Genomic DNA, 19,777 nt, shown 5'->3' with positions numbered 1-19,777 from the left:
GAGCATCACCTTGCCAGAGTCTCAGTAATGTCCCAAAAGGGGGAAGTTACAAAAGGAAACAGAATTTTCAGGACTGGAGTTGATCGTGGGTGGTTTTAAGGTAAAAGTTTATAAGTGAGGTCTAGGCAATAACTGGTCATATTTTGTAAAGTAAATGAGTTGCTAAAACAGTCTTCTCTTTGGCGCACATGAGTCCATGTGAATTACAATAGTCTCAAATTGTCCATGGTCTTATCTTGGAGAATATAGGTCCTAACACGCTTGTGTTAAAACAGTTTGACTTAAGATAGTTTGAGTTATATGTCATGGTTTGGTACAGTTTTATCTGTTATACAAGTAATAGTACAGTTTTGCAAGTTGATGTTTCTGGGTTGTTTTTTTTTTCTCAGAAAGAAAGAGTTTATAGGTAAGATAACCAATTATAATGCTTTTATAGAAATTCAGGCATATTGAATGCCTGAAATTGGGGTTGGGGGTGGGGGCAGTATTGCCAAGAGAGTGAATAAAAACATTGAGTCAAAGAAGAGATAGATTACAATGTTTTTAATAATTCAGACCGCAAAGGGGAAAAAATGAATCAAAGGTTAAATGTTTGAAAACTGGGAAGACAGTTGGTACCATTGACAATAACAAACAGGAAATTGAAATTTAATATATGGTAGATAGGAAAGTAATAAGATATGGAGATAATGGGTTATGTATTGTTTTCCTTTTTTTCATTCTAGAATGTAAAGCTCTTTTCAATTAAAGTATAGTTAACATGCAATATTGTTTCAGGTGTACAACAGTGATGTGACATTTATATACCTTATGAAGTAATCACCACAAGAAGTAACCATCTGGCACCATACAAAGTTATTGCGATATTATTGACTGTATTCCCTATGCTGCACTTATCCCCTGACTTATTTGTGTTATAAGTTTGTACCTCTTAATCCCCTTCACCTTTTTGCCCATACCCCCACCTCCCAACCCTCTGGCAACTATTAGTTTGTTCTTTGTATCTATAAGTCTATTGGTTTGGTTTTGTTTGTTCATTGGTTTAGTTTTTTAAATTTCACAAATAGTGAAATGATAAATCATTTGTCTTTCCCTGATTTATTTCTTTTAGTCAATACCCTCTACGTCCATCCATATTGTCACAAATGGCAAGATTGCTTTATTTTTTATGGATGAGTAATATTCCATTGTGTGTCTGTGTGTGTATCACTTTCCCTTTATCCATTTATTTATTGATGGACACCTAGGTTGCCTCCATATCATGGCTATCTATAATAATAAAAGCGTAATATGCTAATTAGACCTGACATCCTTCTGGACATCCTTCCTTCTACACAAAGCCGCAGCAGGTGGGGGCCATGGCAGAGGTGGCGGCAGAGGCCCCTGGACGCAGCCGTGGTGGCAGGCAGGGGCCAAGGCCAAGGCCCTTACATGAATTTTGTGCATTGGGCCTCTAGTTATAAAAAATGCTGCAGTAAACATAGAGGTGGATATATCTTTTCCAATTAGTGTTTCATTTTTTTTGGATAAGCACCCAGAAGTAGAATTGCTGGGTCCTGCTTTGTCTCATTATAGCCTTTGCTTTAAAGTCTATTTTGTCTGGTAAAGTATTGCTGCCTCAGCTTTCATTTCCATTTTCATGTAATATATTTTTCCATCCCTTTATTTTCATTCTGTATGAGTCTTTTGAACCGAAGTGAGTCTCATGTAGGCAGCATATGAAAGGGTCTTGTTTGTTTACCCATCCAGCCATCCTGTGTCTTTTGAATGGAGCACTTAGTCCATTTACATTTAAAGTAACTTTTTTTAGAAGTATAAAATGTATTTAAAATCACCCACAAAGTTCTGTATAATCAGGAATGATACAATTTGCAACAGCTTTTTTATAAAAAAAAAAAAACTCCAGACAAAGATTTAAAATATAATTTCAATTACAGTATTCATTTAGCCTTATCCTTTAGAACAATTATAAAAATGAAACTATGCTCTAAATAACTGAGACACAAGGAAAATATAATAGACAATTTCCACAACTATATTTACATGTATGTTTCAATACTAGTACATTTCAATGCCTTTTGCTACATTAACAAGAAATCATGTACAATTGCTGTGCACCAAAACTTAGCTTAATTCGATCTTTCAAGTAACAAGTCTTCAAGTACTGCTAGTAAGTGTTCCCTTGTATGCAGAGCACTATATCTTGATACTGAATTGAAATCATCATTAAGATTATATTTTTCCCTTCTACATGAAGTGCTTTTTCTTTAAACTGCTTTCCCCATATGTTGAGATCAACAATAACAAAAAGGATATTTTAGAGTTTTAAAATCTTTTTCTTACTATTTAATTGTATAGGATATGTAAAGTAACTATTGATAGTTATGTACTTATTGTCATTTAAATTGTTTTCACTCTAACTTTATAAGTGGTCTACTAACTTTACTATATGTTTGCCTTTACTAATGAGATTTTATTTCATACTAGAGGCCCGGTGCACAAAAATTTGTGCACTGGGGGGGGGGGGGGTCCCCCAGCCCGGCTTGTGCCCTCTCGCAGTCTGGGACCCCTCGGGAGATAACGACCTGCTGGCTTAGGCCTGCTCCTGGGTGGCAGAGGGCATGCCCAATCCCTAGGTGGAGCCCCTGGCCAGGCTCAGAGCTGGGCCGATTGGGGAGTTGGGGCGCCGCCCGCTGTCATGCACAGAGCAGGGCGGATTGGGAGGTTGCGATGCCACCCTTAGTCATGCTCAGGGTAGGGCCGATTGGGGGTTGGGGCACCGCCCCCTGTCACACTCAAGGCAGGGTCGATGGGGAGGTTGCGGCGCCACCCCCTGTCACGCACAGAACAGGGCCGATCAGGGGGTTGAGGAGCTCCCCCCGTCACTCACAAAGTAGGGCTGATAGGGGAGTTGGGGCACCACCCCCTGTCACACACAGAGCAGGGCGGATCAGGGGGTTGGGGCACTGCACCCTGTCACACTCAGGGCAGGGCCAATGGGGAGGTTATGGCTCTACCCTGTCACACACAGAGCAAGGCCCCTGGAGGGGGGTTGGGGCGCCACCCTCTATCACCCACAGAGCAGGGCCGATCAGGGGGTTGGGGTGCCGCCACTGTCACACTCAGGGCAGGGCCAATGGAGATGTTATGGCTCTACCCTGTCACACACAGAGCAAGGCCCGTGGGGGGGGGGGGGGGGTTGGGGCGCCGCACCCTGTCACACACAGAGCAGGGCCGATCAGGGGGTTGGTGCGCCGCACCCTGTCAAACACAGAGCTGCAGGGCAATCGGGATTGGGGAGCTCCCCCCTATCAGGCACAGAGCAGGGCTGATCAGGGGGTTGGGGCACCTTTCCCTGTCACGAACAGAGCAGGGCGGATAGAGAGGTTGTGGCCCCGCCCCCTGTCACACACAGAGCAGCAGGGCGATCAGGGGATTGGGGAGCTCCCCCCTATCAGGCACAGAGCAGGGCTGATCAGGGGGTTTGGGCGCTGCCCCCTGTCACGCTGATCTCGGTGCCGGGAGGCATATTACTCTTTTACTATATAGAATAGAGGCCTGGTGCACGGTTAGGGGCTGGCTGGTTTGCCCTGAAGGGTGTCCTGGATCAGGGTGGGGGTCCCCACTGGGGTGCCTGGCCAGTCTGGGTGAGGGGCTGAGGGCTGTTTTCCGGAAGCGGGTGACTGAACCTCCCTACCGCTCCTTTTTTCTTTCTTTTTTTTTTTTTATTCTGGGCCAGCTTTAGCTCTGAGGCCTCGCTGCTGAAAACATCGATACAATGTTGCGGTCCGGATGGCTGAAACCTGGCTGAATGAAAGCCGGTTTCTGGGGTTTTGTTTAGCTTCTTATTTGCAACATAGTACATAGTTGCTTAGAGTTGCAGCTGAGAGGCCAGCAAGTGAGGCGGGGAACGTTGGAGTTCGCCGTCACTGGAGCAAGCAAGCCTCCCTGTTCGCTTCAGTGCATGGCTGCCGGCCGCCATCTTGGCTGACAGTTAATTTGCATAAGGATATGCTGATTAGCCAATGGGAAGGGTAGCGGTCGTATGCTAATTACCATGTTTCTCTTTTATTAGTGTAGATATTTTATTTTTTCTAGTTTTGGCATTTTCTTTTCCACTTAAAGAATACCCTTTAACATTTCTTCTAATGCCAGTTTAATATTAATGAACTCCTTTAGCCTTTGCTTATCTGGAAAACCCTTGATCTCTCCTTCAACCTTGCTGGGTAGAGTATTCTTAGTTGGAGAGTTTTCCCTTTCATCATGCCACTCCCTTATGGCTTACAAAGGTTCTGTTGAAAATCAACTGATAGTCTTATAGTCATTGCCTTATATGTAACTAGTTGTTTTTCTCTTGCTACTTTTAAGATTCTCTCTTTATCTTTAACTTTTAACATTTTAATCATGATGTGTCCTGGTGTGGGTATCTTTGGATTGATCTTATTTGGGACTCTCTATGCTTCCTGGATATGGATATCTGTTTCCTTCACGAGATTAAGAAAGTTTTCAGCCATTATTTTTTCAAAAAGGGTTCCATCCCTTTCTCTATCTCTTCTCCTTCTGGGACCCCTATGATGCAAATGTGAATATACTTGATGTTGTACCAGAGGTCCCTTATGCTCTCCTTATTCTTTTAAATTATTTTTTCTTGATCTTCCAATTAGGTGATTTCCATTATCCTGTCTCCCTCATTGCTAATCCATTCTTCTGCATCTTCTGATCTGTTGATTCCCTCTAGTGTATTTTTCATTTCAATTATTATATTCTTCATTTATGATAAGTTCTTTTGTAATTTATGTCTTTGTTGAAGTTCTCACTTGAGTTTATTCACTTGTCTGCAGAATTTGATGAGCATCTTTATGACTATTATTTGATCTCTTTACCTAGTAGACAGCTTAGCTCTGTTTTGTTTAGGGTTTTTTTCTGGGAATTTGTCTTGTGTTGTTTTTGTTTGGAACATATCATTTTGTCTCCTCATTTTGCCTTTTTGTTTCTCTGTATTAGGTAGATCAGCTATGTCTGCTGGTCTTGAAAAAGTACCCTTATTTAGAAGGTGTTCTGTGGGTTTCAGTGGTGGAATCCCCCCTTGCCAGGTGCTCAAGAAGTGTTTCCTGTATGGACTAGTGTGGTCTTCTGTTGTGGTTGGGCCACAACTGCTATGAACACACTGGCAGGCAAGGCTGGTCTCTGGCCTGGCTGGCTGTGAGGCACTGGCTGCAAGGTCCAGCCTCAGCTTATTACAGACACACTGCTGTGTGCTGGTGCTCCTGAGGCTGCCCACCAGGTGTGGCAGGTTAGAAACCACTTGGAGGGGTGCCAGCCTGGGTGGGTCCTCAGGGAAACACCAAGGTAGGGTGAACAGTGTTAGCAAGGTTGAGAGTGACAGAAATGGCACCTTCCAGCATCCGACCAGGCAGAAGGAAGGAGAGTAATAAAGGGGAAAGACATGGTGCCCACCAGCACTTCGGACTCTGGAAAAAGTTCTGACAGATCCCTCTCCCTCCAGCAGATGCCCTAAAATTAGTCAATGTATTACCTTCACGTATGATCCAGGTGCTTTTCAAACTGCTGCCTCTGCGCTGGGACTCGGAAAGAGTGCAGCCTTGTTTTCCTACAACCGTTTGACTCCCAGACCTAAGCCCTGCTGGTTTTCAAAGTCAGATGTTATACGGGCTCCTCTACCTGATACAGGAACACTAGGCTGGAGTTCGGACCCCTCCCTCTTCAGGGGAGACCTCTGCAGTTGTGATCTCTCTCCCACTTGTGAGTCACTGCATGGGGAGTAGGGGGTAAGGTGAGTCTCTGCCCCTTCTATCCCACTCAGTATGGCTTTTTTCTTTTTTAATTCATAGTTGTAGAAAATCTATTCAGCTAGTATTTAGGTCATTCTCAGAGATAACGGTTCTATATGTAGCTGTAGTTTTGGTGTCTATGAGAGAAAGTGAGCTCAGGATTTCCCTAATTCACCATCTTTAACCAAAGCCAGGAGCCTTGCTCTTAAATGCCAATTTAACTTGTCTGTGAAATGTCATTCCTTCTGGTTGGTCCACAGTCCCTGCACCTACTTTGTATTTTTTTTCTTTTGTATTTCAACTGTAATAAGTTTCAGACATCATCCAGAGATGCCCAGAAGTATAAGATACCAGAAAATAATACTCAGTTTTAAAAAGGGAATATTGTGAATTTATTCTAGTATCTCAGTTTTATCGTCTTCCATCCAATTCTGTATGCTTTCTTTGAAAACACTTAAAATGCACTGTAAATCCTATCCCCTTACTTAACTAGCTATTATTTCATTATGTCAATTTTAGAGACAAATAACTGATTCTCCAATAATCTCTAATTGTTCTGTTATTTCTGGAACTGTTTACAGCAAAGTAGCAGAGAGGAGTATGAATGGCAAAGAAAATACCTTAATAACAGAGGAATCTTACTTAGTTGGTAGCCAGTACCCTTTTCTGAAAAAAATTACACAGCCGTAGTTTTCTTTCTGAAACAAGTTATCTGATTAATGGAGTTAAAGAGCTGCAAGCCATGACCTTTATAAAATTACTAGAGGCCCGGTGCACGAATTTGTGCACCAGTGGGGTCCCTTGGCCTGGCCTGTGGGATCAGGCCGAAACCGACTCTCCAACATTCCCCCGAAGGGTCCCAGATTGCGAGAGGGTGCAGGACGGGACGAGGGACCCCACCGGTGCATGATCAGGGCCGGGAAGGGAGGCAGGAAGTTGGCCAACTGGGGAGGGACTGCAGGAGGGCTCCAGGGCTTGTCCGGCCCATCTCACTCATCCTGATTGGCCAGACCCCAGCAGCAAACTAACCTACTGGTCAGAGTATCTGCCCCCTGGTGGTCAGTACACGTCATAGCGAGCGGTTGAGTGGCCTTAGCATATCATTAGCATATTATGCTTTGATTGGTTGAACAGATGACCAGTCAACTGGACACTTAGCATATTAGGCTTTTATTATATAGGATAATAGCTTCAATAACCATGTGTTAATTAGATCAGAAAATTAATCTATATTAGCACTCAATAGCAATTTTCTTCTTTGTTTTCTTTTTCAATAGCAATTTTCCAAGCTCTGCTGGTGACTTAGGATGAAAGTGGGTTGCAATGTAACCTGGCATCTGATTAAGTTAAATTAGTGCCATATCTGAATGGAAGGCTCCCAGTGACACTAAATAAGACAGAGTTTTCCTCCAGCTATTGTAAGGGCCAGTCAGTTGCAAAGCTACTACTTTTTCAACACAAAGCAAAAGGTCCAGCCACATAGTATCACTAATGAGACTGAAGAAACTAGAGGTTATTGTTTGGGAGAACTGAGATATGAAGCCCTGGGTATTGGCCATATTAACAACCTGAGCATCTAAATGTGCAGGCTTGCCGTCCACCTCCTAAGATAATATTCCAGATTTTCTCACTTCAAATATATACTTTGTTCATTTTGTAACATTTCTAAAATCAGAGTGCATCTTAAAATTATCCATAAATTAAAGTTGTCTGTTGTGTGTGTGTATGTGAGGACCCACTACTTTTAAGTATTTTATACTCTAAGAAATCCAAATCCATGTTCTCATTATAAACTAATTTCATCTATACAAGCATCTAGGAGTAATAATATGAGACCAATTAGGGGGGAAAGTAAGTGCTCTCTCAATATCATACGTAATAAAGAAAGAAAAGAAAATCTTGTTTATTGTATATTTATCTATATCAACTGAGTATTCATTATCTCAATTAATCCTAACAACTACTATAATAAGGTAGTTATTACTATTCAGGGTGGGCAAAAGTAGGTTTACAGTTGTGAGTACATAAGAAAGTTTATTCTTGTATTATTATTTATTAATTACTGTATTATTTATTTATATTATAACTGTAAACCTACTTTCACCTGCCCCAAAATATTATAAGTGAGAAAATTAAGGCATAATATGTTTGGGCAACTTGAATTTGAACCTTATCTGAATACCAACCTCTTTCTGCTATTCCAATACTGCCTCATTGGAAAATAGACTAAGCGTCTTATAATTTTCTTATAGGCATATAATAGCAGATATTAAATTTCTAAAGGTGATTCAAAGTCATGGAATTGTGAGTATGTGTTGTTAAGTATTACTTATTTAAGTTTGCTAATAAAGAGACAAGGCATCTGTCTCCTCCTTCAAATAAGTTTAACTTCTCAGGTGTTGATTCCACTTCAGAAAAGAGATTTTAAAAAAAACTTGAAAGAAAAGATAAATGATCATTCTCTTCAGACTTGAGAATATCATGTCACAGAGTCTCTACCTCAAACAAATTGGAAAATAATATTGGGAGTTAAAATCAAAGTTGTTTTATTTCGTTTGCCTCAGTAAGCAACCACTGGGAAGGCCAGCATCTCCAGAGCACTATTGTCAAATTGTAGCCAAAGCTGGTGCAATATTGTTTAGTTACCATTTAAATTTCTGCAGGACCATTTTTTTATCCTCCTATACTTTCAATATTTATTCAAAGATCCTTTGAGCATATATTTTCTATATGCCAAATACTATTATAGGTGCTAGATATACTAAACTCTGTTTACTAGATCTATTTTTCCATCAACAATAGGCAACATTATCCTAAGAGAATAATTTGTGGTGGTTTTTTTGGCCTTGTAGCTGCTAAATCCTGAAGATGACCTCTTACCAGGAAAGATTCGAGACAGCAATCGTTCAACCCTCTTAGCCACGATTCAGGAACATGGTTACCCCACAATCAACTTGGGAATTGTGGGAGACAAGTAAGTATTGGATTTTATTTCTAAGTTGTTATACAAATATAAATTTTAGGAGTATAACTATGTGGGGTTGTTGCGAAAACAACAGAAATTAAATACCATAATTTTCACGTATTTCATTCTTCAGAAGCCCAAGAATTATGGAAGTATCTATGTCCATTGGGGACAGACATTTTCCTGAAATGCCTATTACAACAGGAGAAATATTTTGCTGTCCTATGGGTTTATTAAATTTACAGGGATCTTTTTTGATAGTGTTGTCTTTATCCTAGTGGAAGTAATGGTGATAGTGTTTTATTCCTATTCATACTTTTACTTGTTTCAAGAAAGACAGGGAAGACATAGCATAAGTGAGAAGAGTAAGAGAGAATGTCAAAATTAGCACTAACTGATTTTTTGAAGTTTAAGTACAGTTGTTTTCTAGGGCCTCTGTATTTATTTTGGCATCCTTATGTAACCTGAGTTTCTCCAGATTTCACCAACTTGAAAATTCAGAGGGAGGCATGCTGACTATAATTGTCCATCTCTAACAGCATATTTACTAAATTAACTCAGCCCTCTACTAAATTACCCAAGTAATCCAGTGACTCTCCAGCTGTATCTTACACATGACCTAAAGCAAGCCTGCTTTCTGAGCATCCCACTACCATGCAACACTGCTACTCAACCATCTTTCACCAGGCACTATTTCCTGTTCACCAAAGGTGTGCCTGCTTTTAGTAATTCTGAAATATCAGCCTTGTGGAGACAAGCTAGGAGCTGAACCTGAGTGGTGGTTACCAGTATGTTTCTGTCACCCATAATCATCCTTCTCTCTCATTACCACCTGGTCACTGAGTAAAGCTTATTATACCGTGATCCTTCATCCCTTAAGATGAGTGCTTTCTCAGAAATCAAATGTGCTTTTAGAAAGGCTCTACCCTACTATTTCATAAGTTAATGCTCTCACACCTGTAAACCCCACCTTAGGCTTAAACTGGACACAACACATCAAAACTTAGATACAGGATCTTGCCAGTAACCTGAGAAGTAGTAGCTTTTATGTCATCTGACCTTTTAAAGTTCTCTTCTTTCTTCCTGATTTTATTTCTTTTTCTGAGAACATTTTTTGTAGAGGCTGTTAGACATATTTCAAACATCATTCTTTTTAGATTCTTCACCACTTGTGTTTGCCTGGATGTTTAGTTCTAGAGAAGCCTGTAGCTAAGTGGCCAGCCCCCATGGAACCCCTGGTGAAGCCAGTGTCACAGTTTACCTAATATCACCCTGACCCAGGCTCCCTAGCCCTGGGGAAGTAGAAAGAAAGGGGGGATGAAAGGAGGGTAGTTGTTTGCATTTGAACCTGACCAGTAACCTCTCCTTCCACGTAAACTTCAAGCACCTGAAAATCCTGATACAGATACAGCTTTTAAAAAGACAAAAATTCACTTCTGAGAAAAGATAGTACAACTCCAAGAGTTGCAAAAACACAGAGCAGACCTGAAACTGTATAGAACAAACCTACCAGGTTGTTTAGGTTTTGTTTCCTACCTATCACTGGCTCTGGCCCTGCCTCCAAGTGCTTTAATGAGCTCTAAGAAATAAGGTAAAAGGAGCTTTTTTTTGTCATTTTGACCTTAATCTGTTCTGAACTATAGTTTTGTCCATTTTATTTTCTTATGTTAGTACTTTTGTATACAAATAAATGTTACTTGCCTGTCTGGAGTGCTCAGTGATTGGGTGCTGATCCAGGCACCAGGAGGTCGTCAGTTTGATTCTGGTCAGGGCACATGCCAGGGTTGTGGGCTCAGTCCCTGGTAGGGGGTATGCAGAAGGCAGCCAATGGATGTTTTGCTCTCACATTGATGTTTCTCTCTCTAAAAATCAATTTTTTAGAAAATCTTTTTAAAAAAGAAAGGAAATTAACACCTAATTCCGTTACGCAGTATTACCCTTCTTTCATTCTTTAATTCTATGCATGTATACTATTTATGTGTGTATGCATGTGCAAGAAATCAAAGAAATCATATTCTTATTTTAACCTTCCTTTTCTTACTCATTATAAACATCTGTTCATATCATTACATAGTTCTCTGCTATATAATTTTTTATTTATTTTTGCTATATCATTTTAATGCCTACATGTTATTCTCTAGTATAAAGTACAATAATATTTATTTATATCCCTTGTTGCCATACATTAGGTTGTTTCTAATCTTTCTTAATTGTAAATAAATGACTAACATCCTTATTACTAATCTTGGCATATACCCACAATTATTTGAGAGTGTTTTAAAGTTTTTATTTTATTCATGTTATGATAATTGTTGAGTGTCTTCCGTATGCAAAGCTATGTTAATAGCAGAGGTAAAATGGTAAATAAAACAACTGGGGACATATAGGTAGGTAAATAAGTAGAGATTACTTACTACAGGTGCTAATCGAGACAACTGTGACCAGACTTGGTTATGTTTTTGGTCATTTGGGCACATACGTACTTCTCTGTTTTTGCATTTTCTTCTTTTCCCTCAGTTTCCTGATAAAATTTCTTAAATAAATTGCTATCTTTTGTGGTCTAAACAGGGTGCTTTCTTTCCCACCAGATTATAAGCTCCATGATATAAAAGGTGTGTCTTGGTAACTCTATGTCCACAGCACTTAGTAAGAGTACATCTCCTACATTCGACAGTCCTGCCATCTTTCCCTATACCACCTCGTCTTTCCATGGAACTTACAAACTTCCAACTATGGAATTGTCCAGAAGAATCTTACAGGGTCCCTTAAAGTGAGTCCAAAAACCTTAGCCATAGGAGCAGACCAGAAAGTATGGCACTGACAGCATAATTGCATTGGTGACTAAGACACATCCTCATAAAAGGTACAGTGTTAAGCTTTGTACCTGGAGTGATTCATTTTATATTTCTAAAGAAAAAAAAAATGTAAGATAGGGTGTGGGCATAATTCCAAATGGATTTCAAAAGCTTCTAATTTAAAAAGTTGGGGAGCTATTCCCTCAGACTTAAGTAGATGATCTTATACATTTCCTTCTTAAATATAACAGTAATCATAATCCAAATACACAGAATCCACTTGGGGAAATCTCTCTTTTTTTTTTAATCTTAACCCAAGGATATGTTTTTATTTTAGAGAGAGAAGGAAGGGCAGAAAGGACAGGGAGAGAGAGAGAGAGACAGAGGCAGAGGGAGAGAAACATCGATGTGAGAGAAAAACATCGATTGGTTGCCTCCCATACACACCTCACCCGGGATTGCACCCACAACCTAGATATGTGCCCTAACTGGGAATCGAACCTGAAACCTTTTGGTTTATGGACGATAGTCCAACCAACTAAGCCACCCTACCAGAGCTGGGGAAAACTTTTAAAATAAAGTTTGCCATTAATTGAATTTATATTATTCCTAAAACTGATTTCCTGAGCTGTTTATATTTCTACCTCAGCTATAAAGCAGCTTGGTAATATAGCTTCCAAACCATTGACTTGAACCTTCTAGCCTTTCAAGGCTTAAAGGGCTGAGAAATTCCCATATTAAGAAAAGGGTTCCCCACTCTGGAACATTGCCATCACAGAAGCTTGCCCCACTCTAGTCATGCTGGGCTTGCTTGGCTCTGTCCTAGATGGTGTTTTGGATTTGAATTGCCTATTCCTGCTGCTGCCAATTTGTGAAGCTGCCTCTTCACGTTAAAGCATGAACAGAAGGGTAATAAGCACTGAGATAGCAAATTGAATTTTTATAAAACTGGCACATGTAGCAGGAATTATCAAAATAGACTTAACAGTACAGTGATTATTTGGGCAAAGTCCAGTGCCTTACACCTTCCAATTTGTGAATAAAACATATGCTAACTTGCTATAGCTTACCTAATGTTCTAAAAGTGGAAATTTCTAATTAACGGGGAATTTTGTCTGAATTTAATTGGTTCTTGTCATATTTATAAACTGCCTACTTCCCTTTTCTGTTCAAAATAAAGTACAAGGTATTCATTTTCACTTCAACATAATAGATTCCTTTCCTGACCATTTATCAGCAGAGGTCCCTGATTTTCTATTGGTTAACCAAAAATATTCTTTCTACTTGAACAAGCATGTGTTTAATAACAAAAGATTCTTCCCACTCTCGGTGACAGACTTTTTTAGTGGCTATTACAGTTGACTTTCTTAATCCTTGACAGTTGATGTTATTGATTCTTCTAAGAATAACCTCCAGTTTTTACTGTACTTATAGAATTTCTTACCGACTCCCATTAAAGTAATATCTTCCAAAAATCTTTTCCTAATTACTCCATACCAGATTTAATCATTATGTTCCACTCAATATTTATTTTTTTTTCTTTTTTTTTTTCTTTTTTTTTTTTTTTTCGCTTAAAGTATTACAAAGGGTATTACATAAGTGTCCTTTCCCCCCCCCCCCCCCCCCCGCCCTTGACAAACCCCTACCCTCCCTTACCCCCCAGTGTCTTATGTCCATTAGTTATGCTTATATGCATGCATACAAGTCCTTCGGTTGATCTCTTACTCCCCTCCCTCCTGCCCCCCAACTCTCTCTGGCCTTCCCACTGCAGCTTGACAATCAGTTTGAGGCAGCTCTGCCTCTGTATCTATTATTGTTCAAAAGTTTGTAATGGTCTTTATTATCCATGAATGAGTGAGATCATGTGGTATTTTTCCTTCATTGACTGGCTTGTTTCACTTAGCATAATGCTCTCCAGTTCCATCCATGATGTTGCAAATGGTAGGAGTTCCTTCTTTTTAACAGCAGCATAGTATTCTAATCCATTCATCTACTGATGGGCACTTAGGCTGTTTCCAGATCTTAGCTATGGTGAATTGTGCTGCTATGAACATCTGGGTGCATATATCCTTTCTGATTGGTGTTTCTGGTTTCTTGGGATATATTCCTAGAAGTGGGATCACAGGGTCAAATGGGAGTTCCATTTCCAATTTTTTGAGGAACCTCCATACTGCCTTCCATAGTGGCTGCACCAGTCTGCATTCCCACCAGCAGTGCACAAGTGTTCCTTTTTCTCCACATCCTCTCCAGCACTTGTCGTTTGTTGATTTGTTGATGATGGCCATTCTGACAGGTGTGAGATGGTACCTCATTGTTGTTTTGATTTTCATCTCTCGGATGATTAGTGACTTTGAGCATGTTTTCATATGTCTCTTGGCTTTTGAATGTCCTCTTTTGAAAGGTGTCTATTTAGATCCTTTGCCCATTTTTTGATTGGATTGTTTATCTTCTTTTTGTTAAGTTGTATGAGTTCCCTATAAATTTTGGAGATTAAGCCCTTATCAGATATGACGTTGGCAAATATGTTTTCCCACGAGGTGGGTTTTCTTGTTGTTTTGTTGATGGTTTCTTTTGCTGTGCAGAAGCTTTTTATTTTGATGTAGTCCCATTTGTTCATTTTCTCTTTAGTTTCAACTGCCCTAGGAGCTGTATCAGTGAAGAAATTGTTTTGGCATATGTCTGAGATTTTGTTGCCTTTGTATTCTTCTAGAATTTTTATGGTTTCCTGTCGTACATTTAAGTCCTTTATCCATTTTGAGTTTATTCTTGTGTATGGTGTAAGTTGGTGGTCTAGTTTCATTTTCTTGCATATGTCTGTCCAATTTTCCCAACACCATTTATTGAAGAGACTATCTTGGCTCCATTGTATGTTCATGCCTCCTTTGTCAAAAATTAATTGAGCATATTGGTTCGGGCTAATTTCTGGACTCTCTATTCTATTCCACTGATCTATATGTCTGTTCTTGTGCCAGTACCAGGCAGTTTTGAGAACAGTGGCTTTGTAATACAGCTTGATATCTGGCATTGAGATCCCACCTACTTTGTTCTTTCTCAGGATCGTTGCAGCTATTCGGGGTCTTTTTTTATTCCAGATGAATTTTTGGAGAGTTCGTTCTAGATCTTTGAAGAAGGCCATTGGTATTTTAATGGGAAGTGCGTTGAATGTATAGATTGCTTTGGGTAGTATGGACATTTTAATGATGTTGATTCTACCAATCCAAGAACATGGTATGTTCTTCCATCTGTTTATGTCTTCCTCTATCTCTTTTTTCAACGTCCTGTAGTTTTCTGAGTAGAGGTCTTTAACCTCTTTAGTTAAGTTTATTCCTAGGTATCTTAATTTTTTTGGTGCGATGGTAAATGGGATTGTTTTTCTGATCTCCCTTTCTGAAAGTTCACTATTGGTGTATAGAAATGCCTCAGATTTCTTGGGGTTAATTTTGTATCCTGCTACATTGCCAAATTCATGTATTAAGTCTAGTAGCTTTTTGATGGAGTCTCTAGGGTTTTGTATGTATAATATCATGTCATCTGCAAATAAGGACAGTTTTACTTCCTCTTTTCCAATTTGGATGCCTTTTATTTCTTCTTCTTGCCTAATTGCAATGGCTAATACTTCCAGTACTATGTTGAACAGGAGTGGTGAGAGTGGGCATCCCTGTCTTGTTCCTGTTCTTAGGGGAAATGGTGTTAGTTTTTGTCCATTGAGTATGATGTTGGCTGTGGGCCTGTCATATATGGCTTTTATTATGTTGAGGTATGATCCTTCTATTCCCACCTTTCTGAGAGTTTTTATCAAAAATGGGTGTTGCTGGCCTGTGTGGCTCAGTTGGTTGGAGCGTTGTCCAGTACACCAAAAATGGGTGTTGGATTTTGTCGAATGCTTTTTCTGCATCAATTGATATGACCATGTGGTTTTTTTCTTTCAATTTGTTTATGTGATGTATCACATTTATTGATTTACGGATGTTGTACCATCCTTGCATCTCTGGGATAAATCCCACTTGGTCATGGTGTATGATCCTTCTGATGTACTGCTGGATCTGATTTGCTAAGATTTTGTTGAGGATTTTGGCATCTATGTTCATGAGGGATATTGGCCTGTAATTCTCTTTCATTGTGATGTCTTTACCTGGTTTTGGTATTAGGGTGATGCTGGCTTCATAGAATGAGCTTGGAAGCGTTCCTTCCTCTTGAATTTTTTGTAGTAGTCTGAGGAGGGTAGGTTTTAGTTCTTCCTTGAATGTTTGGTAGAACTCCCCTGTGAAGCCGTCTGGCCCTGGGCTTTTGTTTGCTGGAAGCTTTCTGATGACTGCTTCAATTTCTTCCATAGTTATTGGCCTATTGAGGTTTTTAGATTCTTCCTGATTGAGTTTTGGAATGTTGTATTTTTCTAGGAATTTGTCCATTTCCTCCAGGTTGTCTAGTTTGTTGGAGTAGAGTTGCCCGTAGTATTGTTTAACAATCATTTGTATTTCTGTGGGGTCTGTTGTTATTTCGCCTCTATCATTTCTGATTTGGTTTATTTGGGACCTCTTTCTTTGCTTCTTGGTGAGCCTGGCTAGGGGTTTGTCAATCTTGTTTATCCTTTCAAAGAACCAGCTCTTGGTTTCATTGATTTTCTGTATTGTTTTTTTGGTCTCTATTTCATTGATTTCTGCTCTGATCTTTATTATCTCCTTCCTTCTGCTCACTCTGGGGTTTTCTTGTTGCTCTCTTTCTAATTCTTTGAGTTGTAGAGTTAGATGATTGACTACCATTTTTTCTTGTTTTTTGAGATAGGCCTGTAGAGCTATAAACTTTCCTCTCAGGACTGCTTTCATTGTGTCCCAGAGGTTTTGGATTGTTGTGTTTTCATTGTCATTAGTGTCCAGGATGTTTTTAATTTCTTCTTTGATGTCATCGGTAACCCAATCAATATTTAATAACATGCTATTCAGCTTCCAAGTGTTTGAGTATTTTGGGTTGTTTTTATTGTAGTTTATTTCTAACATTATACCATCGTGGTCTGCGAAGAAGCTTTTTATGATTTCAATCTTCTTGAATTTGTGGAGACTTTGCTTGTGACCCAATATGTGGTCTATTTTTGAATATGTCCCATGAGCACCTGAGAGGAATGTATATTCTGCAGCTGTGGGGTGAAGTGTTCTGAAGATGTCAATTAAGTCCATCTGATCTAGTGAGTCATTTAGGATTGCTGTTTCTTTGCTGATTGTTTGTCTAGTGGACTTATCCAGTGATGTCAGTGGTGTATTAAAGTCCCCTACTATGATTGTATTGTTGTCGATCTCTCCCCTGATATCTTCCAGAAGTTTTCTTATGTATGTGGGTGCTCCTGCATTGGGTGCATATATGTTTACCAGGGTTATATCTTCTTGTTGTATTGATCCCTTTAGTATTATGAAGTGGCCTTCCTTATCTCTGGTTATGGCCTTCACTTTGAGATGTATTTTGTCAGATATAAGTATTGCTACCCCAGCTTTCTTTTCCTTTCCATTTGCGTGAAAGATATTTTTCCATCCCTTCACTTTCAGTCTGTGTGAGTCCCTTCTAGTGAGGTGGGTCTCTTGTAGACAGCAGATGTATGGGTCATGTTTTTTTATCCATTCAGCCACTCGATGTCTTTTGGTTGGAGCATTTAGTCCATTTACATTTAAAGTTATTATTGAAAGGTACTTGTTTGTAGCCATTTCTTTTTTTGTGTGTGTGTGTGGCTGTTTTCTTTCTGAGCTTGATATTTCTTCTTTTTACACCAGTCCCTTTAGCATTTCTTGCATGGCTGGCTTGGTGGTGATAAACTCCCTTAGCCCTTTTTTGTCTGTGAAGCTTCTTATTTCCCCTTCAATTTTGAATGATAGCCTTGCTGGATAGAGTATTCTTGGATTCAGTCCTTTGCTTTGCATCACTTTGTAGATTTCCGTCCATTCTTTTCTGGCCTGATGTGTTTCTGTTGAGAAATCATTTGATAATCTAATGGGAGATCCCTTGTATGTTACTTTCCGTCTCTCTCTTGCAGCCTGTAAGATTCTCTCTTTATCCTGAACATTTGCCATGGTAATTATGATGTGTCTTGGTGTGGGTCTTTTCGGGTTCACCTTGTTTGGGACTCTCTGGGCTTGTGTGACTTTTTTCTTCCCCACCTCAGGGAAGTTTTCTGATATTATTTCTTCGAATAGGTTTTCTAATCCATGTTCATCTTTCTGTTGTTCTGGCACCCCTATTATTCGTATGTTGTTTCGTTTCATGTTGTCCCAAAGCTCCCTTAGGCTCTCCTCCTGTCTTTTAATTTTTTTCTCCATTTGCCGTACAGTTTGAGTGTGTTTTGCTTCCTTGTCTTCTAATTCACTAATTCGGTCCTCCGCTTCTCCCAGTCTACTGTTGATACTTTCAATGGAGTTTTTTATTGAAGCTATGTCGCTCTTCATTTCTTCTTGGGACTTACTTAAGTTGTTGATTTTTTCATCTGTTTCTTCTAGCTTCTTGCATAAGTAGTTGAGTTTTTCATCTGTTTCTTCTTGCTTCTTGAACATCTGGTGCATGTACTCTAGGAACCTTATTCTGAATTCTTTTTCCGTCATGTTGCATATCTCTGTCTCACTTAGCTGCTTTTCTGGCGAGTCCTCCTTTTCATTCCTTTGGGGGTTTCTTTGCCTACCCATGTTTGATCTCGCTGACATATGTAGATGTTGAGATGTTCAGTGGCTGCTCCCTGGGTGGCAGGGGCTCCTTGGGTTGTGGTTGCTGCTCAGACGGTTGCGGTAGCAGCTGCTTTCCAGTTGGCAGCAGCTCCTCTGGTGGGTGTTGTTCACAGCTGTGTTGGCTCTTCTGGCTGGTGGGGGGAGGCTTCACGTACAGCTGCTGTTCCACAGACAGAGGGTGTGGTGATCAGGAGGCTGTGGTGATCAGGAGGCTGCGGTGATCAGGGGGCTGCTGTTGCTTGGATCTGCGGTCTGGGAAACACTCCTCTCTTACCAGCACTGCATGGTTTGGGAAACGCTCCTCTCTTATGGGCACTGCATGGTCTGATCAGTTCCTCAGGATGCCCCCTTTAGTCTCAGTTCTCCGCAATCACAAAATCCAAATCTCAAATCTCCTGGCGCCAGCAAACCCGCGGAACTCCTTACCCTGGTCAGGGTCTGTGTCTGTCCCAAGAGACGCGGCTGTCTGCCATGCGGTCTCCCTCCGACCCTCTGGGCTCAGGTCTGGCAAACTTTCCTGCCCAGATCCCTGGTTTTTAACCTTTCCAGGGGAGGTCTGCCCTTCCCGGCTGCAAACCGTCTCACCAGCTGAGTAAATTTGCCAATTCGGGGTGGGTGTTATTAGTTTCAGCTGCTTACTCCGTTTGCTCCGGGACAAGACCTGGTACGCGTCTGCCTATATCGCCGCCATCTTGCTTCCCCCTCTCCACTCAATATTTATATAATATCTCCTTATATGCATTTTACTGTAGTGTTAATTAACATATTTGAATTCAGTCAGTGATATTAATTTCATTGCTAATTTCGCTCATTTTCCTAAATTTTGCCATGTTTTCTGTAATAGCTTGTAAACTTAAAGTAGAGACCATGCTTCCTTCTCTCTTTATATGACTCCATGGTGCCTAAATACCCAGTGGGACTGGAGAAGGACTAACTGATGGCAATATGGAGTATGCAGCTTGATTTCATACGTGAAGTAGACACCAAAAATATTTGTTTTAAGGAATTTATCCTTGACCCCTAAAGAAATTAGTATATGTCCTGAACTATTTTTTGTTGTTATCTTGGTATAATAAACTGCTATTATTCCTTAATTTCCAATCTCAGAATTTTTTCTAACTCTCCCACTGTCTCTTCACTCATCTTAAAGTGATATAGCTCACAGTTGGTATAACAGATGAAACAGGAAACTAATTAGCAGCTGTTGTCCATCTGTGTGTTTATATTAAATATTTTAAAATAAAAGTGCATTTGCATTCTGAATACTCTGTCTGAAATCCATAAAATCTAAACGTGGGTAAAAACTCTATCTTGGTTTTGAATTTTATAGTGGACTTCATGGTAAAAAAAAAGAAAACTATGCCAGAATCAGGATTGTGGTAATTTAAAGCAGATACAAATTTTAAAAAGGAAAAAAGCCTGAACTAAAAGTGAGTCTCCAAAGCCTACTGCAAAGATATCATTGATATATTCCTTCACAGAGACTGGTTCATACATAAAGTTTTGAGAAAGCCACATTCATTCTCT

The 19,777-nt window shown here is 39.9% G+C and overlaps 1 protein-coding gene across 15 annotated transcripts in view; it reads left to right on the top strand.

Moving 5' to 3' along the window:
- Positions 1-19,777, top strand: part of GPHN (gephyrin) — a 452,278-nt gene that overhangs the window by 408,463 nt on the left and 24,038 nt on the right. For all 15 annotated transcript variants that reach the window (XM_070418066.1, XM_070418183.1, XM_070418108.1 and 12 more), the window contains one exon: positions 8,645-8,766. In XM_070418066.1, the coding sequence (XP_070274167.1) occupies positions 8,645-8,766 (122 nt within the window). The remainder of the gene's footprint in view (positions 1-8,644; positions 8,767-19,777) is intronic.

This window comes from Myotis yumanensis, unplaced genomic scaffold, assembly GCF_028538775.1.
Source record: "Myotis yumanensis isolate MYYU_CA2020_CCGP unplaced genomic scaffold, mMyoYum1.0.hap1 SCAF_1, whole genome shotgun sequence".
Classification (NCBI taxonomy): domain Eukaryota; kingdom Metazoa; phylum Chordata; class Mammalia; order Chiroptera; family Vespertilionidae; genus Myotis; species Myotis yumanensis.
This window is presented reverse-complemented; position numbering and strand designations above follow the sequence as displayed.